Here is a 27896-nt window from a genome sequence, read left to right on the forward strand (position 1 = left end):
AAACTCCTTTTAGACCAAGTTGCTAGGATACCGACTCATGATCACGCCTCCTTTCCCAAGAAACATGTCCGGATTGGTCCCGATTTTCCTGCCGTAAAGGTGCAGCAGCAGCTGCCTGCAAATTGCAACAACGAAGTGAAAGTAAACCGGACGATATCATTGTGATATGTTCAGGGGAGAAATAGTTGTATGTGAAAATAAATAAATAATTATGTAATGCATCTAACTCAGAAGTCTTACACAAAGAAGGGCATGCTTGTAAGTTGTATCTCTTCGTTTTCATGGAAACAGCACTGCTAACGTTAGCTTGGCTTGATCATGTTACGTTAGCTAGCGCTATCTACAAAACGTTAGATCTTTAGCCAATCAAAGCTAGCTAGAGATGACTTGTTTATTTTGTCTTGCAAGATGTGTTCGCATCAAGGTAGTAAGCTACTAACCATATTCTTTTGGAAAGATACATTGTACTACTGATATTTTTTTACAGTGAGGGTAACGTTAATGTTAGAAGTGGTTAGTTGGGGTTAGTTAGCTAGCTAGCTAATTGTAGCTGTGTGGAACCTGCCAGCAGCAGCATTTCTTGTTTGTTTTTACAAATAACTGTCAGAAACAGAAATTGATTCATTAGGCAGGAGGCTGAATCGAAAGTATTTGCCCAGCCTCATGACCTGAGTGAAATTTACCAAAGGTCTGAGTGTAGTTTCCGTCTAAGACCAAACATAAACACTGCTTTGTATTGTGCTCTGTGTAAAGTCCAGTGTCACCTGAAAACGGGCAGTATATAGATATGTCATTACTTTGTAGGCATGTATAAAATGATCAATGTCGCAGCTTCTCAACATGTGAATGATTTCTTTGTCAAGCAGCTATTGTTGATTCATCTTGTCTGACCAGTCGAAGATGGATGAAGGGGTGGATTCTCAAAAAAGGTAAATCAGTCAAGTTAGCATTAGGATTTTGGGTGATGAAGCTTTTTGTTTAAGGCTGGCCACATGCTTGGACCTTTTAAGTTTCTAATTAAGGATTAAGCACATAGAATATACTACTAACAAAGTGCACTCATGGAAAAGGGAAGCTGCATTGTAATGATCATAAGTGTACACTTTAATACCCCTTTTCCACCAAGGCAGAGTTGTAGATTCAGCTAGGCCTGTCACGATAACAAATTTAGCTGGACGATAAATTGTCCCAGAAATGATTGCGATAAACGATAATATTGTCGTTCTGAGACTATTTTCATCTAATACAATGATAATGGCATAATAATGCGTTTCAAAGATCAATAAACTTTTATTTCTAAAGAATATTTAACACTGGAACTGGAAGACATTTTAAATATCCACAATATGTCTTTGATCTCCTTTAGTATGTCGTCTTTCACGCTGTTGTACAGTTGTGGAATTGCCGTTTGTGACACGTATGTTCTCCCAGGCAATTCGTACTGGCTGTCAAATGTTTGCAGCATTCGTCGAATGTTTGTTTGTGCAATAGACTACAGACTCTGTACTACATTTAACAATTATTTATTAAACACTAAATATTAAATTTAAATAATATAATACATTATATCTATATTTATGTGGCTATTTGCCACATGGCGAGTAAATGTTTGTATCAAAATAGTTCTATTTATCAGTCTTCATTTAAGGCGAAGGTGCAGCTACTTTCTTCTGCTCCTCTACTGTCTGCAGGTCGGAGCTTCGCGGGACGGGCCGACACCCCCACACACCCACACACACCCACACACAAACACTGGCGCGCACACAAAAACTGGCGCACACACCAGACGCCAGCCACCACGTCACTTCTGTTTACTGATAGCTATCGTTTACCTCAGGCTAATTAATTAGCTAGTAAGTGGCGATTTTTGGCAGCCAGCCTTCCAAAAGGAAGCACAATGAAATTAAATAACCGATCATTAACCGTTGACCGACAAGCAGGTAACGGAGTCTCAGTTCACCGTCTGGGAGCCTCTGACACACTTTCCGTACTCCGTATCCACGGACAGCTGTAGGCTTGTACCAGTTAATGTTCTGTGCATTGTCGGACACATGCAGCCACTTTCCTGAAACTGCTTGCGAGACTGACAAGTCCACAGCGGCGTGTATGTCCGAGCCTGTCTCCACCTGCAGGTTGTCAACTGTGTGCTTTGGAATGAAAGGGAGAAAACAGGACGCAGAGTAACACGGCTGATATCGCTCATATACTTTTTTTTTGACGGCGCCTTAACTGCAAAGTGCTGCAGGAAACCCTGCTCCAACAACTAGCGTTTTCTCTGTCTCTCTCTCTCCATCAGGAGTCCTGCCTCCCCCCACACAAAGACCATGCGACTGACAAGAGGGTTCACTCCTCGTTACGCTAAGGAACCGAGAGTGGTCATCCAGTCTCTTTGGTAGAGAGAGAGAGAGAGAGAGAGAGAGACAAGGAAAACAAACAAGCATGCAAATGGAAATTATCGCGGCCGGAAAAATTATCAAGCTCATTTTTTTTATCGTGCGATTAATTGATTTATTGACTATCGCGACAGGCCTAGATTCAGCCTACTAACAAGGCCTTCTCTCACTTTGTTCTCCTTCTGTCCTGCTGCAGTATGGCTGATGAAATCAAGCCAGAGGATGTAAAGAATGATGTTCCAACAACAAACTTAACAGATGGAACTGTTTGTGTACCGCAAAAGAGTGACACTTTTAAAGACTGTGCACTAACGGAGAACATGCAAGATGACATAGCATCTCAGACTTCGATGGACTGTGGTTCTGCAGGTGGGCTGGATGAATCTGTTCTTGCAGGCAGCAGAAGTAACACAGCCCCAACATCCTGTTCTAATGGACAGAAATCTAAGAGGTCCACTTCACCTGGTCCTCACCCTGTTAAAACAACCGGTGTTGCTGCACACGCTCCAAATCCAAAACTCACTCTCTGTCTCAGTAATAGTCCCAAGAAGGGTGTCAGTACACCCAGTGATGTGGAGATGCTGAGTCCGGACAGCCCCATCTGTAAAACCATGTTCGTGACCAGCTCAGACAAGGATTTAGATGGCAGTGCTTGTGCAGAGGACTCTGGCTTTGCAAAGGAATCACAGCAGTTTGTCAAAGACTCTGATTCTGGATGTTCGGCCAAAGAAAAAGTCCATCTGGTTGCCATGGGAACTGAGGATGCTGAGATAGCTGAGTACAGTGGGTCATCTGATATGAGCCAGGACTTAATTGGAAGCCAGTCAGGTGCTCTTTTCAAAAGGTACTGTTTTAACTTTTCTTTGTTCCACTTTTTGTCTTTGCCGATTAATTAAATTCCTGTCGTGTCCTAGCTCCGCTATGCTCACAATGTCCTTCAGTAATTGTGTAGCATACAGCCCTGTTCTGTTTTTGTTGCTTTACAGAATTTCATTTGCATTTCATAACATGGACAGAGGATGGCTGGGGACACCCATAGATGAGCTGAACAGAATGCCCCAGTGTGCCCCCCCTCTGTCGCACCTGAAAGCAGCGCCTCACCACACTGTCACAGTCCGGGTGAGTAAACAGCCACTTGTACTATGTGTGATCTTTGTATGTGGTATGTTGTAAAGAATGCTAAAGTCATAAAAATGTGCATGCAGATGTGACTGGGCATTGTGTGGTGGATCTGTACTGGGAGAACAAGATAGGGAAACATGGGAAACCATCCTCCATGATCCCCTCAGGGCCTCTTGTCAGTAAAGCTCCTATCATACTGTGTCCTCCACTACAAGTCCCACAGGAACACTGGGTGCTGCTGTATAGCTACTACTTGCTCTGAACATCAACTAACCACTGCCATCCAAGCTAGATTATCCCCATCACCCCCTCAATCACAAGAATGCTTGACTTTTAATTACTGTTTAAGAAAAAGCACATCTCATTTAAATCAGGGCAGCTGATTTTCAGTTGTTCAGTCAGCCAGCAAAGGAACATATGACTTTTGGTAAAATAAGTGTCAAGCTTGTATTCCCAATTATCTATGTATTCAGTTTTAAGATATATATATATATATATATATATATATATATATATATATATATATATATATATAGCAATCTCTTAATACATTTTGTTTAGAAGTAATGAACGGAGCTAAAGTGACTGACTTCTTAATTTCATAACATCTACCATGCCATGTTCTTAGTCTTAGAAGTTTTTAAAAGCCAACTATTGCATTTTTTGATCAGCCAAGATAGAAAGCAGGTCTCTCAATCATCACTTCTCTACACACAACTGTTACCTGTAAAGTCATTTTGTTTTCCCTGCCATTTTGTTTCTGTTACAGACAGATCTCCTCAGAGAGGGAGAGGTCCCTGTTCCATACCCCGGCAAGTTCAAAGATGCGTGGGATGATGTGTTTGTGAAGATGCCCTGCTCTGAGAAGAATCTGTTTCCTCTGGAGACTGAGGTATAGTATACTAGTGCATCACAGCTTTGCATGCTTTTCAAAACAAACCATATACCACAACAAGGTTTTAATAAAAGCAATTTGTCATTTGTTGTGTCATGTAGGATGGAGGTGGTGTCCAAAGTCGGTGGGAGCTGATCCGCACTGCCTTGCAGGGAGGGTTCAAAAGTTCTCTGGATGTGAGGGTAAGACAGCAGTGCTGGGCTGGACTCTGCTGAACATAATATGTGTCATTACTAAGACAGGATAAACACCTTTTAAATGTGAAGTGACTTCCACAAGTCCGTACTGAAACACCAAAAGTTAGGAGAAGTGCTGATTGTCTTTTTCTTCATTGTCTTTGTGTTAGCGAACAACAACATTATGCATTATAATCCGTAAGGAGTGGGAGGGGACACAGTTTACTCTGCTTGTTCTCAGCAGTTCAAATCTCTGTTTTGACACCTCCTAGTCTCAACGTTGTGTTTCAGTAGAGCTGAACACACAGTTAAGTTTGTAATAAGTGACTGCAGAGAGAGAAATGGGAGACATAAAGTTGGCTTTTTAACGTTACTTCAACACAGTATTGAACATGTCTAAGCAGTCATCATTTTGGCAATATGTGAGACTCTTGTTTTCAGAGTTCTCCACCCTGCAAGCATTTTTGAAAACCTTGTTTTTGGTTGTTCAAAAATGGACAGCTGAGGTTGGTGTGGATGGAAAGTAAATACTGTGAAGACAAGGTACCATTTAAAAATAAAACGTTGGCCTATTTGGACAGAATGCCTTTTATACTGGAGAATTTCTAAGGTATTATTCCAATTAAACTGTCACAGGAGTTACAAATATACAAAACTTATTCCATAAACAACCACAGGGTGGCAGAGTTTGCAACAAACATAACCTGTTGTATCACACATTAAAATAAGCTTTGTAATTTAAGATCCTGAATATGTTTGTGCATTAAACCTGCTCTTAATCTGCTGCCATGCAGTTTATATATTTAAAAATGGTCTTCTATGTATAAATAACTCTGTATTCACTTCTACAGGATGCTATATTGAGATACAACATAGCCCATGCAAAGAAATGGGACTTCACTGCCCTAAACCTTCTTTGCACAGAGGTAAGCTGTCCGCATTTTATAGGCTGGTCTTGTACCAAAGATAAAGCAGGAAGATTAAAACAGCTTCCCTCTAGGGCTGGGCGATATGGAGAAAATCAAATATCAAGATATTTTTGACCAAATACCTCGATATCGATACCGCAACGATATTGTAGTGTTGACTATTGGTGCTTTCACAAAATATTTACACAATGAGATTTTCGATTAATAATCATCAGTAATGTGGATACGATGACTAAGTGGGTAAAGGCAAAAAATAGAACAGTTACAACAGTCTGGTACGTTCAGAAAATGACATCACTTTACTGTAATTCAGCCTTTAAAACCAGGAAAAGACAACACTTATGCCATATTACGATATTACGATATCCAAAATCTAAGACGATATCTAGTCTCATATCATGATATCGATATAATATTGATATATTGCCCAGCTCTACTTTCCTCAAGCCTGCTGCTCATATTGTAACTGTCAAAACATGTCTTAGGCATGCATCTTTGCTGTATACCTTGGGTGGGAAGCCTCATGTAAAGAAACTACTTTATTTTGTATTCTAATTTCTTAATTTGCTATATAAGAGGCTTTCATATTTGTAATTGTTGTAATAGAATTGACATATAAACACACACCTTATCAGTGAAATGAAACACAGTTTGACAGTCAGCCCCTGTGAACTTTGCTGGCAGTGTTTGTTTAACTCACCATGATTAATTATATCTTTAAAATTACCTTAATGAAGAATTAAGCTAAAGCTGATACTTAACTAGAGTTGTTATCGCAAAGGGAGCCTGCTCTCCTCTGTTTGGCTGCAAGCCCATCAGTGTGCGTTGTCCCCCTGCCAGTACCTGGGAGTCTCACAGGAGCTAATATGCTTCATACATTTAGGACAGATGAGCACAGAGCATGGCGGCGGCAGCTGTTGCGGGTGAACCATGGGGATGTCTTTCTTTTTTTCTGTCTTTCTCCTTTCTTTAAACACTTATTTTCTTATGCTTAGACAGTTAGGGACTGTAATTACATACCTGTTGTCAAAGAAACTTCTTACCATGTGGGATGTATATTTACCTGTCTTTTATTGTTATGAAATGACTTTTTCAAACTGTTTTAGAAATTACCATTTTCAAGTAAAGCATCAGTCCTTTTGCAGAAATTCCTTCCCAAAATCCTGTAGACACAGTAGTACCACCCAAAGTGGCCAAAAAGAAGACAGAATCTTTTAGTAGATAGCAAACCAATTTCAGCTAGAAGCCTAATTTGGTTACCTACATTTAGTAAAGCATGTAGTTTATTGTCAAACTCAATATCTTTGTTAAAGCCATTAGGAACAAGGTAATTATTTGAATGGAGCTCTTACAACTAAGTGGGAACATTTCATGCTTGCTACAGTCCAGTCAGATTGATATCAGAACTTGATGTCCTTCCCTTCTCATCATTGATTACTCAGCTAAATTCTTTTTTTCTCCTCCCTGAAATAATTTCTCAATGTAAAGCAGAGAACTTGGTAGATCAATAGCCACCAGAGCCTTTTTATAGCTTAATCCAATTTAATTAAAAGGTCCCATTAAATCTGCAAGGATGCTCAGTAATGCCAGCAAGAAACTCGCCCTTCCAGGAGTCTGTTGTGTCAGCAGCTCCATCTAACTGCCCTACGCGTGGTATTTCCCAGTATTTTTTTCATGCTGAGGCATGAAGTCGAGGTTTGATTATTAAAAGTTAATAGAACTCCAAATTAAGTGATGTGCAGTAATTGGAAAAAGTTATACAGGAATGTGCATAGATGCCCATGTACATTATACAAAATAGATACTGGTTGTGAGTGACTGCTTTCTATCAGTTAAATTTCTTTCAGTTAGTGGATGCAGGATTAGGGATCATTCAAAGCATCCTGCCAACAAATTGAGCAGGAATGATTAACAGCTGCCATTCTACAGCAGAGATGCATACATGATTCTTCACACACAGAAGAATCACAGACTGAATTGTTTTGCTGTTTGGGCAACCCAATTGATGAGTAATTGACAGAATTATTTTTACTGCTGCTCTGCTTATGCCTTTTTTTAATGTAACTCCTTTTTCGCTCCAGTTTCTGTGTGTGTTTGAATCCTAACTGTTGCACTCCTCAGCCAGGACCACCTAATTAAATCTGGAGGAACATTTGTGCAGCACTGGGGTAATTGTCACGAGGTACATTGCCCCCGGGCCAGTGATTGACACTCCGCTCAACGTGTAATAGCAATAGGGGGGGATATCCAAATTAGGGCTTGTCTGTAAGTTGTCTTAGTGTTTTTCCCCTGCCAAATGAAACTGTCACTGTGTCACTGTCTGATGAATGTCTGAGGGCTGAGCAAGAAAGCAGCCAGGAGTAAGTACAGCTGATGTCCCAATAGTGCATGAACATTTAGCAGCAAGACAGCAGCACACTCCATCCCTCTCACTTTTGTGCTTGGTCACTTGTTTTTATTTCTATCTCTGCTTCTATAAAACATTCTTAGACCTCTAAATAAATATGTGTAATTGAGACTTGGATATGTTTAGCTGCCAGGAAATGAAAAAACTTGCAAAGACCAGAATGGGTGGAAGATCGGAGTGTAATCGATCATTAGCCTACGCAGCAGTAAATCTGGACTGTCCCGCTAGAACGCAGTCTATCATATGTATTGATGTGAAAGGTATAGTTTGTGTGTGCAGCCTAACCTGTGTGTTACCATGGTGGCCGGCGGCTGTAGCTGTGGAAAGGCTTGGGGATCATATTTCTACCCTCATCCTGCCGCATAACCAACTACCATCTATTAGTCCCACAGGAGCGCTTTATGATGTCTGCCAGCTCATTACTTTTGACAGCATTTAGTCAGACCTGCTCTGCACTCATATAAATGCCCCCGGCCAAATCACTCACCAAAGACTTCCTGTTGAAAATCAAGCCACCCTGCCATTCTCTCCACAATTGGTCATTTGCATTTCCTCCAGAAGGTCCATTTAATCAGCGCAAGCTCCCCTGCTTACCTTGATAGCGTAAGTCAAGTGATTGATGACAGTGACATTCGAAGCCAATACACTCATAAGTGATTGCGTTGTAAATCTGAGTCTATGATGGAATAACTGGGTGTTTATTTTAGAGGGAATTGCAGATGGATGCTGCTGAGGTAAGCTATAGGCTGAAGTATGGATGCCTCGGCCGTGGCAGGCTCGCTCCCAGATTGATGGTAGTTTATTCTGAAAATGGTTCTGTGTAGCGAGCAGCTCTGCAGCATTTCTATTTCTTCTTTCACCGCTGAAGTGTTGGGATTATTGATATCTGAAGAGTGGGAGTTCACCCTGAAACAACAATAAACCTCTATTTCATTTAACTGACATTGAGCTTTCTTGTTGAAAATTGAGCATCCTTCCTTAGATATTGGTTACTGGTATTGGGTTATGACCTCAGACTCACTGTCAAACAGTTATTAGACCATTTACACATTTCGTCAAGTAGCTGGCAGGGCCATAATGTATCTCTGTCCTAACAAAACCATACTAAACCCTAAAGTAAATTATTGATTGGAAATTGCATGTTGAGCTTTTACATGTCATTGCATTTTCAGTTGAAATCGAAATTGAGGTAAAGTGGGGATGAACTGTTCATAGGAATGTTCAAAAACTTTGATAGGATCATTGTACAAAATAAGGTATCACTGAACCAAACTGTTTTCTAGAAAATAAGGGTAACGGAATTTTAATATAAATGCGTCAGAAACTAACAGAAAAAGAAAGAAATGTGTTAGTAGTTTTTCTTAAATCTTGCTGACAGACAAACCGAGCCGAAAACTACTTCGCGGAGGTAAAAATTATTTGGTTGCGACTTAACATTTCGGTTGGAAAAATCAGTGGTGTTACAGACCAATATGTCACTTCAGATATAATCCGTCACTCTGACTGCTGGCTCTGAGTAACTGCCTGCCTAACTAGGCAGTCAGCTCCACAGAGATATACCATTTAACAGTACTTCTGCATGTTGTTTTTTTTCTCCTCTTTCCAGTATCTTGAGCATTCTGAACTACAACACCTGTGTGAGATCGTACTGCCAGCTATGGTTGACCTCGCACTCCGTGCTCCTGTCCTCTGTACAATGGTAAGTGCAGTTTACTATTTTTGAATATGTGCACAGTTTATGTTTAGGGGGCTTGCAGGAGTTGTGTGAATTGAAAGGTGAGCTTTTGTGATACAGTGGGTTTAAAAAGAGATCTGCAGTGTTAAGGGATATTGGAGGAAGGATGTGAGTGCGTGCAGTCAGCAGAGAGAAGAGGCAAAGGGTTAGATGGTGGATGTTATACAAGATCAGCTCATGAGTTAGGACTGCTATATAATGAATGCCCCTTTTGGTCCATATCAAGAACTGCTTCATTAGAAAAAAAGGGCTGCGAGAGGAGAGGCCCGTCTCATTTCCAGTCATCCATCTGATGTGTCATGCTTGTGCACTTGAGGAAATGACTCTTCTAAAATTTTAAATTCAGTCAATTCCTTTGGACTTCCACACTAGCCCTTCCTCCTCTGAGCAATATATTTTGAGAAACAGGGCCCTCTCTTTTATTCGCATTAAGTGGAGCTGATCCGAGCTTTAAAATGTCATCCCCATTTGTCTTTATTTTTTCGTTATCCGTCATCAATTATAGCAATGCAAAAATCCCAACATTGGTACTTTTGTAATTCAGTTATCTATTCCATAGTCCATAGTTTAATTTAATAAACTTAATTCAGCTCCCACTCTGGGCAGGATAGGAAAATCCCTCTTGTTGCTACCGGAGACAGAAACAGGGGCAGGACATTGAAGATGCTCAGGTTTAACTAAGGAAGGGAATTTCTGGTACAGATTTCACCTCAGAGTCAGTCATTTGTAGCGGTTGGATAATAAAGCTTTCTGACTCTCCGCTTTATTTTGCAGTATTAAGCGTCAAGGCTAATGTTTATGTGTGTGTTATTAGAGCTGGTATTGATTTGCTAACTGGGCAGCCTTGGGAGGCTCTTTAGCCCTAATCAGTGAAGATAGATGGGCCCCGTGTGTCTGACTGAACCAACCTGGGGGAGAGCAAGAAAACCAGGACCTTAATTACTACCACCCATTTACCTAATGGATCTCTCCTTGTCTCCTCTGCTTGCTAGATTGCTAAACTAATTATCTATCCCCATGAGCCATCAGACCCACAGTACTACACCCACACAACCTTGTGTGTTTCTTGTGCATTTCTTTTTGTCCCTACGTTTCCCATTCTGATCTCCAGTCCCTCAGGTTTGGTCTCTTTCTCACTTTTTTCCTCTCTCTTTCAAGCCAATTCCCCTACTGAAGTCAAGGATGAACCACTCCCTGACTCTGTCTCAGGAGCAAATAGCATGTCTTCTGGCCAACGCCTTCTTCTGCACTTTCCCTCGACGCAACTCCCGCAAGTCGGAGTACTGCAATTATCCTGAGATCAACTTCTACAGGTAAAGGCACACCATCCCTTGCAAAAAACTGGAGACACACAACAATTATCAGTAGCTCTCTAGAGTAATTGAGTGAGCTGCAGTCATTAGTATTTTATTCACAAAATGAGGTTTGCCCCTTGAGCCTTTTGCTGAGTCCCTTTTGTAAGCCATTACTTTAATCAGGAGAAAGAGTAGATCTCAGACTCAGATATTGATCCTGAGTTAGCCGCATTGGTCTGTATGCTTCAAGAAGAAGCTTACAATGCTGTCTGACAGGAGCATGATTGGACTCATTGGCATCATTATACTATTTTCTGGTCCTCAATGATTACGGAACATCCCGTGTTGCCCAGTTTTTATTGGCTTAATAACAGTCTCACAATGTTCTCAGTATTGTTCTGTCCAGTAATAGTGCATCAAATATATTCAGAGATTAGTAATATTTTCATGATTAAGTACAACCATCTATTACAAATGGGTAGAATTTTGATTGAGTAGCTCTGTCTTTAGTGACCATTCCATTCAGAAGAAACTGATTTCCATATGGGGGCACTACTGCCTTGAAAACCCTTAATAACGGAATTATATTACTCAGCTTCAACTTATTTAGTGTCCATTAAGATTACATACAGTAACATTGAAGTTTATTTTTTAAGCTTGCATGCAGAATGTCACAACGAGGTAAACTGGATCTGGCTGGTAACAGAGTTACAGCTTGTGGTATCTCATTTGTTATTTTGTCAAAAAGCATATTTATTTATTTTATTTTTTTTTATAGTTGTAAGATTACATTGTGTGCTGTAACTGCCCCTGTCACCTTATAGCCTGGAGGATGGGACTGTGGGCAGGGAACCTCATTGAGCTCTGTGTTTCTGTTATGTCTTTTTATGTGGGAAGGAGATTCAGAGTAGGAGTGTCAAATTGGTGTTCTCTGTTTCTACTTACTCAGAACCAGTGGTCTGTTAAGAAAGCCTGGGATGGCTAATTGAAACAAATGGTTTTGATAGACTTTTTTTTAAAGGGCACACCTGTCTATCTGTCTCTGGCTTCTCATGATCTTGAGGAGTCAACGTTATATGCAACGGACGGAGGTGATGCAGTGTGGAATCAGGCCTATATTATTGTATCTGAAGTACACAACCTCTGCTCTGCTGCTGTAACGTGTGAAGACGGCAGCAGCAGATGTGGCTGTGTTACACTCAGGTTGTATGTTATCACAGTTTTCTGTAGTTTGGGTTAATGAGGTCCAGCTTGTTCTCTGTTCTGAGAAAGACTTAATTGTTGTTTGTCTTGTTTTGTTATTTGTGCTCAAGGCATTTGAAGCAGCTGATAATGGTTAACATTTTGAGATGTTGTGTATGGTTGTAGTGGGGTTGGTAGCAGATAGCAGTAGCAGGTAGAGTTATGAGATTTTGTTACCAGCTCTATTACAGTGTTATGGACTGTATGCACCTCAGTACACACTGGGCATTGTCCAGATATCACCTCAATTCAATTTCCCTGTATTTCTTTGAGGCACCGTCTCCTCAGTAGTGAGTTGTGTAATCCCTTTTGGTGATGTTGCCTCGGTTTGACAATACATTATTATGATAGTGCTGACACTCTTTGCAGAACATTCACAGTTCGGTTCATATCACGGTTATTGAGTCACAGTTTACGGTTCAGTTCGGTACGTTTTTGGTACACATTGCCAATTTCAACTTGCTTTTCATTTTTTTTATTTGGCAGAAAAAGTTAACGGTTTGCCTTAACAAAATACTGGCTAAGAACATAAGGAACATAAACTCTTCTTTATTGTCAAATCTTTATTAAAAGAATATGTTTTCTAATTAGTGCAGACAAAAAATTCAGCTTTGTTATTTTCATAGCAATATGGACACAATTTAGACTAAGGCCATCCACATAAATTGAAGCATAATCTCTACCAGCACTAGACTTTAAAACAAAAAAACATTAGCCCATAACATGTCAGTTTTTAATGGAAATTAAAAATTAAATAGTTTTAAGTGCAAAATTTTCAATACAGTAAAAGGAATATGGCTGGATTTTTTTTTTATCAAAGGGAAAAGTGCCACTGTGTTATTAGAAATTAATGTTACTTTAATCATATGCTGAAATCCCGCATCCTCCACTACTGCACTACTGCGCTATAAACCGGCCAATGCTTTAGTCGTGGATTGGATTGCCGTGTCTGAATCTGCATAGGGAGGCTGTGTAAACGCTGCGGGGAAAAGGAGTTGCTCTGTCCTCCCCGACTCCCTCCTGCTCGGCGGGTCAACGGACACACTGGTTTGATGTCTTCATATTTGGAAGTATTTTTGCTAGCATAAGCCACACGTCTTGCACAGTGCTTACACACAGTCACTCCTCTATCCACCACTTTTTTCAGTCACTGTCAGGTAACACCAAATCCGTAATGCTCCCATACAGCAGACCAAGACCGACAGCTGACAGCTGCATGTATGATTTGGTCCATATTCCCACCTTCAACTCCCTCATTTTTATCTGAACCTTAATCGTGCTCTCATAATCAGTCATCTGTATGGGTGCATGATATCTGCCTCCAAATGAAATCTTTAGTGGCCGACTAAGTAAAGAGGCCTCTGTAATAATGTAAGCATTGATTCCAGTTGGAGGGCTGGCTGTTTCAGATCCATGCCAGCACTTGGTTGCAGACCTGCCTTTACTATCAGCATTTCTGCTGGCAGTGAAATACAAGAAAGAACGAGAGGGAAAAAAGTCTTGATGTTTCTGAAAAGATGAGACAAGACAACCAGTGCAGTCTAAAATGGGCCCCGGATCGTTATTGGCCCTCCCTTTCCCCCTGTAATTGAGGGAGTGTCCGTCACTTTGCTTATCAGCTACACTAGCACTCTATCTTGGACAAGGAGAGCAGCAAGCAATCTGCTGATTGCTGTTTTGGCAGAACTGTCAAGGTTTGTCCTCCGTTAAGTGACGGATAGATTCGAAGGAGAGGAAAGAAGGCAGACTTATCTCTTTAGCTTGTGTTTTCCTCTGTATGAGAAGAAAATGACATAGGAAGCCAGTTTAGTCAAGAATGCAAGCTCATTATTAAGAAATAAATCCTCTTGTTTTTATTTCTGAGCTGAGTGACCATGAAATGGCCTACCTCATTTGCAAGAAAATAGCCTTATTGGTAATGGTACAATTGAGAAATCTTGTCTCCTGGTGCATAAGAACCAAATAATGAATGTGACTATCCTTGAAAATAAAAAATTGCTGCAATATATTTTGTGACTAAATCCTTCATAATTTGTTGCCCCTTTGTCTTCAGCAAGGTATGATTTGTGGCTATACTGGAAATCTCCCCGTCATCCCACCTATGTTTCACGTACACTGTCTCATAGGTGGGTTGTCCTCCAAGGTACATTATGCTAAATTGACACTTACTAAGGGAAATGGGGTGGGGGGCTTCCCAGTGCATGAGTAAAACACTGTGCAAGGAATGTGAAAAGTGGCAAAAACACATTTGATATGCAGGAATTGCCTAATAAATTTGTTTGTTTTTCTTACTGAAAGCCTTGTAGTACATTACCTTTTTCATGTCATTTACCCCCTCTGATTTTATTTCTTTACTGGTCTGGGCAGAAAGCAGCAAAGATGAATGCTGAACTGGGATTACTCATCAGCTTAGGTTGCTTTTAATGGAGGGAGAGCACCAGTATGGGGTGATTTTAAGCCGTCCACCCGATGCCCTCTCTCTCTCTTTTCCCCTCCCTCCTCCCTCCGTCCACCCTAGTTTTTATGGAAACCACCATGGAACAGAAACATGGCCTCAGGCAGTGCCATTGTGTGAAGAATAGAGGTAGATGGGAGAGACATCATGCCAGTTCAAAAGCTTGACCTCACTCAAGCCATGCTGTGGCATGGTTGTGCAGTGAGCTATAGATAATGACTCTGAGTGAAACATCCATGTCTCTGATCTGCTAAAACACATCACATTTTATTTCATATAAAAAAAACTATATTTTGAGTAAAACTAGTTATTTTCTTTTTTTAGAGACTCTAAAGTCTCACATGCACTATTTGACAAAGTCAGTACCCTACAAAGATCTCTTGTGAACTCAAATTCCCATTTTCTTTCTTTTTCAGGTTATTTGATGGTTCTTCACCAAGAAAAATTGAGAAATTGAAAACTCTGCTGTGTTACTTCAGGAGAGTTACACAGACCAGTAAGCATTAATAACATCCAACATGATGTTGCAGCAGTTGTTTCTCTGTAATGCTCTCTTATGTTTTTCAGTTGATTAACATTTTTGTTATGCTTTTTTTTTCTCAAGAGCCCAAGGGTCTTGTTACATTCACAAGACAAATGCTGAACAATCCTCCAAACTGGGAAAGGTATTACTATATTCTATTCTACTACATTATTAATTTAATGATTTAATGAGCTGACTTTTTGTTATGATCTACCCACAACAATCCATAATAAAGGAAATTTGTTTTTTCAAAATATTAAATATACATTTGTGCTATGTTTTGGGTCAGTAAATATTATTTTCATACACAGTGACACTTCAAATGTGGTTAAATTATGTAAAAAAGCAATTTAGATGTTCCCACAACTTGGTTGAACAAATCTGAATTGTGTTGATGTTATCTGAGTAGAGTAAGGAGGACCACTCAAACAACATCAACCCATCAGAGTTCCTCTGCTGCTCGTGTGCACAGCTCAGTCATCATCCAGTCCTACCACGAAACATAATGATGGCAGCACTGTGCTGCTTGGTGGCTTTTTTAGCAGGTGGGATCGTGAGACTGAATGGTGCGAAATACAGATTCATTTTGTGGAAAGACCTGAGGTTGAGGTGGCAGTTTATATGCCATCAGAATCATGACCAAAAGCTTAGGCTTGATTCACAAATGCTTCCCATCCAACCTAGCAAAGCCTGAATAAACCTGCCAAAAAGTATGTCAGCGAATTCCTAAATTTAGATGTGCAGAAGTTATCCGAGGAGAGAAAGAAGTTGACGCTGTTGCTCCAAAGAATGTAATGACTTGAAAAGTTTCAGGTGATATGTATTCAGTTATTTATTTCAAACAACTCTAATTTATTTCAGTCAAACAACTCTAAAGCAATAGATCAGTTTATTTGAATTTCTGTTCCCCTCAACATTTTAAATGACCTCACTTCCAAACAAGCTGTTTCTTTCAAAACTCTAGAAATTCTTTGGGACATTCACACTTTGCTGAAGTGTGTAGTTGCTTCACCTCTTCAACAATGGAATTGTTATATTGTATTAATTACTTTTTTTAAAAGAACAACTTTTTTTGTCAAGTTCCCAGACTCAGCTGAAGCGCCTACACATCACTTGTGAGGGGACGATTGAGGATGATGGATATGGGATGCTGCAGGTAGGAATTTTTTTACTGTTTTGCATCTAACGCTGTTTTGCATCTAATGCCAAGTAGAACAAGTTATTCAGCCTGGCATAATAAAGGTATTTTTTCCTGCCAGTGCCCCCCAATCATTGTAAAAGGATTCCTTTTTGTAACCACAAACTCAGACAAAATTATTGGAGTGTCAGATTTGATGCACTGTAGCATGCCTGTTTTGCACTTGTTATTGTGAGTCAAACCTAACAAACATGACTCTGACCATCCCCATGCCTTCTGTTTAGCTTTTTAACTGCTTGTCTGAATGGTTGTCCACCACCTGCAGAAAGTCAAAATCGGGTGTATCATTTTTGTGCATATCTGGGAAGGTTATTGGCTCTATTTCTGCATTGATTCACACCATCTCCCCACTCCCCGTCAGTGTTTTAGGATAGCTGGTGCATTTTTTTACTCTAGCTGACAGCTGATGTATGTACACTTGAGTAACTCACAGTAGCAAGGGTGGAGGAGAAGACCCTGGGGTGGGGGATGAGGGAGGAGGAGGCGCATGGAGGAAAAGATGACGAGGGTGAGCCATCTCACTGGGACGACCCACTGGGCCAGGAGTCCTGCAGGCGGATTGATGGCTACCTCAGCAGGCTGGGCACTGGCTGTGTGTTGACTTTTGATAGGGCAGAGTGGGCTGTCATTCTGTCAGGAGGTGAGATTGAAGGGTGAGGGGGGTGAGGTGAGGGGTGAACCAGTGAAGGAGGTGAGTTGTGCGACTGGTTAGACAACATACACACATGCACATACAAACACGCTCTCTGTCACACAGATTGACGTAGCTGTGGGCCAGTGAGCAGAACCCTCACCCCTGACAGGCTGTTTGAATAGCAGCATTGTGATTGAATGGACTGTCCTCTTATTCATGCCACAAAAACAAGGTGTAGGCTTACATGGCAGGAAGCTCCAGGATCACATCAAAAGATTTGGCTAAAATTCCATTTGGGAGAACTTCGTTTACCACGTGCACTTTTGTAGCATCATTTCATTCATTTTTAACCGTTTCAGCACTCTAAAAATCAGATAATGATACTTCACATAAGCAACTTTTTATTTGGAACAATGTTTATAAATTACCCCAGATATATTTCAGCATTTTGGTTCTGCAAATTATTTAACTATTGTTTACACCGATATATCTGCAATGAGCTTGTATCGGCCAATACATTTCCCCAGCTGATTTATTGTTCTAGTTCTATTGCGAACAAGGTAATTGTAAAATATTTGGTCTTCATCAGGGATCAGTTCCGGCCTATCTATAGAGTAAAGAGACTTCTAGACTTAAGAATTACAAATATTAAGGGTGAGTGAAGTACCCACTTGTTTTTAAAAAGGACAGTCGGAGTGTTTCCTCTCTCCCTAAGTAATGCCAATAAACTTATCCCATTTCTAAAAATAGAGGCAGTCTGCACACATTCATGCAGATGTTGCATTACTTCTCTGCTCACCATTAATTGTATTTTATAGATATCTGAACTATCTCTGTAAAATGTATGTTGTTTTGCTACGATTTCTTGATTTGATTATTTGCAAGCTTCCAGCAGTGTAGTGATCCTTAGACATTTATCTGTGTTAAATGACCTCAGTGGGTGACAGTTAATAAGGAGACACTAATAGAGTCATTTGTTCAAATATTGGGAGTGACAGTAGCTAAACCTCACAGTTCTTCTCAACTGCATTGAATGGGCAGGACAATATATTAACCATTTGTTTTGTTGTGAATTTAACTATGGGATTGATTGTGCCATTTTGGTTAACTAACTGGTTTGGTTTATTTTCCCATTATATTCCTTTAATTAGGTGGACTTTGCAAACAGGCTTGTAGGTGGTGGAGTAACAGGACATGGACTGGTCCAGGAAGAGATTAGGTTCCTCATCAACACTGAACTCATTGTCTCTCGCCTCTTTACTGAAGCTTTGGAACACAATGAATGCCTCATCGTCACAGGTACGTAGTCACACATGCATTATCAGCCTTCAGGTTCTGCTTTGTATGGCACTAATGACTAGGCCTGTTAAACACTTGTTTCACGTATGCTTCTTTCAATTGACTCAGTCAGTTCCTTCCTCCCTTGTGGTTCCTTGTGTCCACTTCATCTGTTGGTGGAAAATGTGATTAAACAGAAATGTATTGTCAACAAATGTAGATTTGTTGCTTCAGATTTACAGAATAGTCAAATGTGAGCATAAAAAATGTAGTAGTCAGCAGTGTTTCAGGTGCTGTACCAGACTGTTGCGGTGAAAAGGGAGCTGAGCCTGAAGGCCGGTTAATCTATGTTCTAGGGCTGGGCGATATGACCTAAAAATAAAATCCCAGATTTTTTCCAAAAAAATCCGATTCAAGATTTAAATCGATTTTTTTCTCCCCCTACTTAAAATCAATCTGCAGATGACAAAGAAATTGTTCAAAACAAGTTTTAACTTTATTTTGTTTTGACTCACACACACGCACACACATGGGGCATGTATACCATTATGATTATTCATGCCAATTTTGTGGAAATATAAATTGGTTTGAGTGTTTTCCCTTTTTTTGGATGGGGGGTGCTATATATTCAACAACAAACAAACGGATGCGTGAGATAAAGCTGTTTTCACACATACAGTTAATTCACTTCTCGTTCCTCGCTAAAAGTTCAAATCATTTTAACGTTATTGCGCAACCTTGCCCCTATTTTCACCTGTTGCTGAGTAACGTACATTAACATCCCATGGTCTCTTGAATGTAGCATACCTGTAGCAAGCTCCTTCGTAGTAACTAGCGGTAGAAACAAACGTCGAAGAGGAGCTCCGTGCTACAGAGCGGCGATTGCTAGTTGTTTAAGCCGCTACAGACCTCCATCACAGCTCGGTCGTATCAGCGGCATTTAGTAGATGTGTTGAGCCGCAAAAGAGTTCCTCAACACCGCCTCTGGTGCCCCGCATGGTGGTCCTTTAGGTCAGCGGTAGCTGGTGATTAGTTATACGATAATAGGTGACTCTCAGCCGGGGACAGAGCACCGCGAGCTGCCGGTCATTTCGGCGGAGATTACGGATAAGTAAGTAATGAAACTACTAGTTAAGAAAAGAATTAATGTTAGTCCCTGTCGCTGCCATGTTGTTTGTGTATCTCTATGGCAAACGCGCGGGGCGAGGGCTGAGCCCGTTCGGAGCTATGGGATCCATGAGGGGAGCGTCGGCTGATGTTAAGGAGAAAATCGATTTTCATTTAAACAAATCGACGTTAACTACACATTCGACTTAATCGATAAAATCGATTTATCGCCCAGCCCTACTATGTTCCAACCCTGGCCTTGTGTTAATATGCTCAGGCTAATGAATGAGCAAAAGGATGTTATTGCATCTACCAGTGGCTGAAATGATTTTATTTTGCGCATGCATTAATGTCCTCATACAGAGACTAGATATTAGGTCAGGTTATTTATAGGTTTCCACCCAGTTAAGACTTTCTGTGACATGGTGCTTATTAGCCCACATTGTGCAGGGAATGGAACCATTGTAGAGCAGACAGACTCTGTGACATTGCTGCCATTGTATATTTCTTTGTTGCTTTTATCCGCAAATTAGCATCTTGTGAATAAATAGTTACAGAAAAAAAATTATTTTGTGGATAAGACCAGAGAGCGGGTATCTAGCTCTTGTCATGGTATATGGAGATAAGGTTAGTCCCCTTACGCATTGTGCATAGGGTGCTTTCACATCTGTAGTTCCGTTCATTTCGTCTGGACCAATGGCAAAAAAATATATACTTTGTAGCATTTTTCAGCCATTTCGGTTTCTTTTCACACCATGCCGTTTGCTTTGGTCGGAATCAGTTGATGAGTTGGTGAAACAAACCAAAATGCAGCAACACAAGTTACGTGACAACATTCACATCATTGGCCAGATGTGTCTTTGTAAACTTCTTTGTCTTCGTATTACTGCTCTTCGATCTGTCAGGTTTACTATCCGCGGAAATTCCAACGGAACTCCCGGAAGTAAACAAAGAGAGGAGGAAAAGCCAACAGACAACATGCCGCAGTCCTACTATGAAGAGACAACTGCGTGGGTTGATTGTAGCCCTGGTCATCATAGCACAGCACAGCTGACTACAGCAGCTGGTTTAGTCCAAAAATGGGTCTGTTCGAGGTCCGATCACGTTCTCACCACAAACAAACCGCTTCAAGGAGGTCTCGGTACACTTGTTTGGTCCGCTTTTGTTGCGCATCCGAGTGTGATTGCTGCATTCACACCTGCCCAGACGAACCACAGGGGAAAAACAAACTCTAGTGCGATTCAACCAAAATAAATGAGGCAGGTGTGAAAACCCCATTACAAGCAGGAATTAAATACTAGTACAATCTATACAGAACAAATATGATGCTACCACACGGGGAATATTCTTTATATATTGTTCCTTCATGCCATGTGGTGTGTTTGGTAGTGTATTTTTATTTGGCTTTCCTCTTTCTCTTATAGAAACCACACACATATCACGTCTTTCTAGTTACACATAATATTGGCTAAACTGGTGTTGTTTTTCGCCTCTGAGTTATTGTCTCTAGTTCATTGAGCCCTGTATGTTTATTGGGCTCCATTCTTTTTTACCCCTATCCTTCCATCCAGTCCGAGGGTAAATCCATTGCATTGATTTACTTGGGACTGCCCAGTTATCCTTCATTTCTCTCAAGCAGAATTGCTCTATTTTTTAACCTCCAACTCACTCTGCTTGGGTCAACCTCTCTAAGTGTTGTGCCCTGTCACCCGCCTTCCTCCTCCTCTGGCCAGCCTACCTTTTTCCCTGTCTCACAGCTGTACCTCGCCCACCACTGGTCAAAGTAAGGGCAAGCACAGATTAAGATCACGGATGTACAATTACTGCCAGAAAATTGAAATATATAAATAGAGGGAGGGCATAATATGAAGGCTTGTGCTTAATTCAATCAAAACATGCATGTTTTAAATTTTACCTCATTATTTTTGTTTGTAGTGTCATTGTAAAGCATGGAGAAGTTTTATCTCATTGCCCCCTCACCATGTTTCGAAATGGCCTCAGTTGAGTCAATTGATTTATGCCCACATCGTATTTATTTTATTGCCACTTTATCTAGCTTGACAAAACAAATATTTAACATCCACTTGTCCTGCTTTGGTGCCAGTATTTCACTGGGGAATTACAATCAGATGTTTACTTTAGATTTGCCTTTGATGACACAAGAGGCATCATTATCCAGTTTGATAAATCCATCTGTTTGACACAAGGGCATGTATAATAACTTAGCTGCGCCCGCAGAAACTCAAATATAAATGTTGCTTCCAAATGTCTGCACTTGATTGATTCTGTTGGTTCTTTGAACTTGTGCCTAGCAAGAGAGACACATGGACAAACAACATATGAAGAGACTAGGAGTGTGCATGGTCTGATGGGCACCCTCAGCACCCACTACTAACTGTACATTGCTTGTTGCGCATAGGCTGGTTGGAACAGCAGAGTAGAGAAAAGGAAGAGCCACCGAGGTGTTATTACCCCAGACCCACACTGGTAACACACACACACACACACACACAAGCGGTTCTATTTAGCCACTGTTAAAATCGACTTCTGTCTCGTTCACTACCCTCCTGTCAGCAAGCCAAGCATCGTCTATCTTTCGTATGGCGCCATGTTGTCTTCTTTGTAACTCGCATCCCTTCCAAGTCACCTTCAGTGGTTAGCCACCGTCCCCCTCCCTGCCTCCCATCATTCTGCCTCCTGCCCTCTTTCCCTCCTCCTCCTCTCCACTTAACGTTATTACATTTGGACAGAAAGGAATTTATTGCCCAACTAAGGTCATTGCTCCACTAATGGAATAGGCCAGTTACGCCATAGATTCATTTAAACCTTGCAGATTATTCCTTGCACGCATTCAGTGTTTCCTCTTTAAGTCTGGTCTCTGTTTCTAGACTCTTTATATCTGTTTATCTTCTTCTGCCTTAGTTTTTCTCTTCTGTCGAGTTAATCATATTTCTTAGGTGTCTTAACATGGGTCATCCAGAGCATTTGGAACTTATGCGTCACATCAGTTTTTGTCCATAGGCGTTTTCAGATCGGAAGGTAGATGGTCACGATGTAATCTAGTGATGGAAGCCTGTATTCCAGGAGGCTCTCATTGACGGTTGCCATGGTAAATAGTATCAAGGTGAAGGATGAGAAGGGCAGCTCTGTTGATGGAGAAAGTGATATGGGTTTTCAGTGGTGCAAGATGTTTTAAATAAATGTTTTTGTTCACTCTTTTGCCCGGTTGTACTGTCATTTTTGGTTATGTTTTGGCTCCAGTACAGGCCATTAGCTTGAGTCATACTTTGTCATAGAAAGGCACAAAAAAAAATCATCATTCCTGCTTAGACTTCAAGTACTGGCAGATGGTACATGCTTGAAATTAAATGAAGTCAATTATGAGAAAGTTAAAGCAGCGTTTAATTACTGCTCTTCAAAGAGATACTTTTAGAGAATGACAGCATTGCTTTTAAAATACTTTCGATATTTTCTTCTAGTAGCATATGTAACTCTGCCAGTACATACAGTAGAACCTAAAGGCTATGCTAATCACCTGCTCTTCACTGAAGTGTAGTGAAACTTCCTCATACCTTATGCATAATGTATTGAGCCTTTAATAGGCATCACTTTCAGAATTGTGTGCAGCTGTATTTGTAATGACGAATGATGAAATCTTTCGAGCTCTAACCCCCGAGCACATACCAGTACACACACAAAAAGGCTAACTTCCATCAGCGGTGTGTTACCCTGTCTGGTAATGAATGATTCAATGGTGTTTCATGTTTTGCAAGCATTTTGCGAATATGGCCAAGGTTAGCGTCTTCTGTTCTAACCAATTCTTCCTATTATGGCTGAAAGCTTTTCATTTCAAAGCCCAAAGCGGATTACTTATTAAGTCACTGGCCTTTATTTATGACAATCCAATAGAAGCTGATACTGTGTAGTCACATGGGGAGCATAAAAAGCACTAAATGTGATTTAAGAAATAAGGCGCAGAAACCGATTTAGGCCAACTGCGTGTTCTGGCTGCTGAATACTGAGTAGTGTCTTTTTTTCTTGACTTTCTTTCTTGTTTTGCAGGCACTGAACAGTACAGTAAATACACTGGCTATGCTGAGAGTTACAAATGGAAGACCAGCCACAAGGACGAGACTGCCAGGTACATTTTACTCACATAGTACTATTTCATATTTTGTAATTGCTTTGTTTTGATATTTTATTTCAAAAAAAGTTTGAGTAATGATAGGAAAATGTTTCTAAGTCATCGTCAATCCCATCTCATTGCTTTTCTTTCATTTCCAGGGACGACTGGCAACGACGCTGTACGGAGATTGTGGCCATTGATGCTCTCAAATTCAGGCACTTCCTAGAGCAGTTTCTCCCTGAAAAGATAACCAGAGAACTAAACAAGGTGAGAGAAAGATGTCCTTGTCTGTGTTTGCACAGAACTATATAAAAAAATATGGTTGGCTTACATACAATATTACACATTCCTCAAACAGATGTGTCTTTGTGAAAGGACTCAAGAAAGCTATAAAATACAGTGTCAACTCTCAACTTAAGTGACAAATAGGATGAAGCTGGACATTATGATGTTTTTGACTAAAAGCTCATGGTGGTAAACTTTGACATATTGTCAGGTATCACCTGCAAAGACGTTAATTAAAGGCTTAGTGAACTGTAACACCACTGAATTTAGCTCAGGGCTACCGAGCTTATCTGGCCGATACTAATAGTACATAACACCTATCTGTTGTAGTGGTACTGTCATTTACTACAGCTTTTTCTGTTGAGGAGTTAGACAAAAAATGATGCACCTGTGTGCACTTTTTAAAGGCGTTACATTTTTTTAAATATGCTTATGGTTCAAGCTGAAGCATACTCTTAAACATTTTTGCTTTTTGATGTTTAGCTCGCATGAAACCAACAAAAATGTAAACAAAACTGCTGTAGAAATATCATATATTTTCTATATATTCTAAATCTATTGTGCAAAGAGATAAAAAAATTATTGAAAAGGTTTCTCTTGTGTCTCCTTGTTTTCTTCCTCACCTTCCCCTCCTCCTACTCCCTGTGCATTTATCCTAGGCATATTGCGGATTCTTCCGAAATAAAGCCAACAGCAAGCACCTCTCTGCAGTAGCCACCGGCAACTGGGGTTGTGGAGCTTTTGGTGGAGACACACGGCTTAAAGGTATCATTGGCTGAATTACAAACATGCATTCGGGTAGATAGGAAAAGACTGCGTATAGTAACACGTGTGAAGGAATTAACGGTTTTTTTTTTTTTTTCATACATGAGAGCTGAAATGGTACTACTAATATACAGTAGGTTAGCAGATAAATAATATTGCTTACATTAAAATATAAACTCTTGATTCTCAAGCATGAGGTAAATATTAGTTGCTCAGACAGGATCAGCCATTCATCTGCACTGCTTGTCCCAGCCATTGAAGGACTGGACGGCACAGTCACAGATGCCGGTCTGTCTCTAGCACTTCTGGTCAATTAGTAGCTCTCCCAGGGTGTCACTCATCTGTTCCTTCCCTCCCTTTATTGATCAGCTGACACACATTTATTATTTTCCATTAAAAGGGCAATTGATTACAGGGAAGGGACACCATAAATCCAGGCTGATTCAGGTCTCTGTGGGCTTACACAACATCACTCTTCACAAGCAGGGGCCCCTTACTGTCCCCTTCAGTACGCCACAGCGCACATTTTGGGGTTTCTGGTCAATTGTCTCTAACATTTTAATTTTCTGTATATTTGTTCATACTTATCATCCATGGAGGCTGTGCTGTACTAAAACCCACATTTCCACATAAATGTCCTGCAATATGAATGCAAATGCGATTGGAGTAACATGGGTATGTTTGTGTACAGTTTCATTTAGAACTGAAGCACGCTATCAATAGATCCACTGGACTAGTCCCTGAGGATGATATTAGCTTGCCGGGGACCCCTCTTATTAGCCCTGGAATTAGCATAGCTGGTATTTTTAGAAGGAAATAACTGTATTTTACATTATAGTCCCGGAGCTGACTTGAGATGTGGTAGTTACATAAGACCGAGCTGTTGTGTTGTAAAGATTACAGACCTTTAGCAAATTATGTGTGTTTTGTGTGTTTTAATCTGGAATCATTATCCATTCTGTTAAATATTTAAAGGTCTTAAGACCTAATTTGCAAGGCTGAAAGATTGAGTGCTGTTGATGAGGCTATGCTACCAGTGGTGGATTATTTACTCTTCTGATATAAATTGCCCCTGTCACTCGTGTTCTTTTCTGCCAGAAGCCGTACCTTATCCAGCTTATTGACCAATTACTTTGTTTCCTCAGCTTATTTTCAGCGGTCAATTACACATTTATGATTTTGTTCTGAAACTGAAGGATACTAATGATGCTAATATGGTATATTATTGTTGCCTGGATTTCCCTTTAGCGTTCTCCTTCTCACTTTTTCAGCACTGATTCAGTTGATGGCTGCAGCAGAGGCCGGGAGAGACTTGGCGTACTTCACATTTGGAGATGCTCAGCTTATGAGAGATGTTCATGAAATACACACTTTCCTCACCGAGAGACAAGTCACCGTCGGTAAGACTCACACACAAAACCAAATTTTTTAAATATTTTTTTGTTGCAGGAGTTAGACACTCTGCCCTGCCTCTGTCGAGCTCTTAACACTAAATTGCATAATGAACCGGAATGGTGATGTTACCAACCACTGTTGTAAAGGATTGTGGGGCTCTTGAGACTCATACAGCACATGGAGGTTGTCCTTGCTGGTGTCATTACAGGGACAGTATGCATAAATAACAGAATACAGTCCATCTCAATGTTAAGTTATTCCACCTTATGGGCCGTCTCCGTTACTCAGCCTATCCATTCAGCCTCTGCTGCAGAGTGGATTACTGCCTGAACTGACCCCAGCCTCTCCCCTCCCCCTCTTTTCATTTTTCTTCCGCTGACATTTATTGAAGCCTTTCAGAGAAATTCCCCTCTAGCCATCCATTTCCTAAAGTGGAGCTACAGAGAAAAAGCTCACGGCTTGTGTGCGTGTGTACGTGCACTTGATTTATAAATGAGCTCAAACACGCTTTCATTTTTCTTCATTTTTTTTCCTGTTACACTTTGTCTCTCTTGCTCATTCTTTGACTCCGTTTGTCCTTTTTGTCTATTTCTCTCAAATTTTCCTCCATATTTCTTCCTTCTCTTGACCCCTGCACCATCCCCTCCCTCTGTCTCTCTTCCTCTCTCTGTCTTCACCTCTCTTCACCTCCCTCCTTTTCCCTCCCAGGGAGGCTGTACAACCTTTTGAACCAGTACTCCAGTTCGGTGTGCAAGAATTGCCGCACGACTCGACCTGACATCAGTCTCTACAGTTTCATCCATGAAAAAGTCTCTTCCCCCACGCCCACTGACGCCCCGGAGTCTGCCAAGGATTCTGGGATGTCCCCTGTAACATCGGACTCTCATTAACACGGATAGAGCTGCAACTTAACCTCCCTCTGCTGTCTCTCTGTGTAAAAGAGACTCCAGGTTCACAAACTTCAATGTGCTCTCAGCCTTGTGCTTACACTCACTTTTTGTCTCACACACTCCTCCCTTTAAGTTTGTGATCCCAACACACAAACTACCAAAACACAGTTTTGCCTTTCTCGTTGGTGGTATTATAGGAGCCTCGTAGTATGTCACCAACTATGGTGAAATGTTTCAGAGACTTATAGCAATAGTAAATCCTGGTTGCTGTCAAGCCTTTCTTTAGTTTAAGTGTGACGTGATCATGTGGACTTCTTTTGTTTTTACATTAATTACACATATGGCCAAATATTCATCATATGCATGTTTGTGGACAGTTTTCATTATTAATAATCCAGGACATGATAAGACATCCCTAGTTATCTTGTCCTATATTGTGTTTGCTACTTTTTGGATGAGTTGTCCTCTCTGTTTACCGAACCCAGGCTGTGGTGAGGTTCCTAAATGCAGAGAGATGATGAGATGCCATACTGTAGTCTATGCATGGGTAACATTTATTTATCAAATATTCTACAAATATATGCTGCTCTTTTATATTCCCTAGGATGTCAATGTTCAACACACATATAGTCCTTATTTTCATATCAATAAATGTTATCGGTATTGGAATCATCTCCGATGAAACATTTAATGTATGGTCATTTTCATCTTTAGACCTTTGATTCTATTCAGTGTAACCTAATTATTTTCAAAAACATTCAGTGTTAAGCACAGCAGTGCTACTGTATATACAAATAAAGGAGGCAGCAGATAAAGAATTGCACGTAAAATATTATTTTTGTTAATGTTTTTACACAACCTTTACTTTGGGGATACGGTTGTTTTTATTATTTACTGTATTTTCTGATTGACTGTGGGTTCTATTTAATAATGGGTTCATAAATATAATTAAAGACTGTAAATGTATTGCATAGTACTGTACTTTAGGTTTTTAGGTTGTACTCTTTATTTTGATTTCTTAATTAAAGTATATCCTTTTAAAATGG

General features: G+C 40.4%; 1 protein-coding gene across 6 annotated transcripts; it reads left to right on the forward strand.

Annotated features, from left to right (window-relative positions):
- parga (poly (ADP-ribose) glycohydrolase a) lies at window positions 1–27896 on the forward strand. Of its 6 annotated transcripts, XM_031306000.2 has the most exons (19): window positions 61–168; window positions 512–513; window positions 867–929; window positions 2590–3237; window positions 3380–3512; window positions 4285–4407; window positions 4512–4592; window positions 5438–5512; window positions 9529–9621; window positions 10816–10970; window positions 15066–15145; window positions 15254–15314; window positions 16253–16328; window positions 18156–18303; window positions 23452–23530; window positions 23674–23782; window positions 24460–24565; window positions 25837–25965; window positions 26669–27896. In XM_031306000.2, the coding sequence occupies exons 3-19, from the start codon at window positions 901–903 to the stop codon at window positions 26848–26850; spliced, it is 2307 nt and encodes a 768-aa protein (XP_031161860.1). In that variant the 5' UTR covers window positions 61–168; window positions 512–513; window positions 867–900; the 3' UTR covers window positions 26851–27896. The 6 variants fall into 6 exon arrangements, with proteins under 6 accessions (XP_031161851.1, XP_035847874.1, XP_031161852.1 ...); XM_031305991.2 differs by lacking the exon at window positions 512–513 and having other exon boundaries at window positions 1–258; XM_035991981.1 differs by lacking the exon at window positions 512–513 and having other exon boundaries at window positions 1–258; window positions 867–925; window positions 2586–3237.

Source organism: Sander lucioperca, chromosome 15, assembly GCF_008315115.2.
Source record: "Sander lucioperca isolate FBNREF2018 chromosome 15, SLUC_FBN_1.2, whole genome shotgun sequence".
Taxonomy (NCBI): Eukaryota; Metazoa; Chordata; class Actinopteri; order Perciformes; family Percidae; genus Sander; species Sander lucioperca.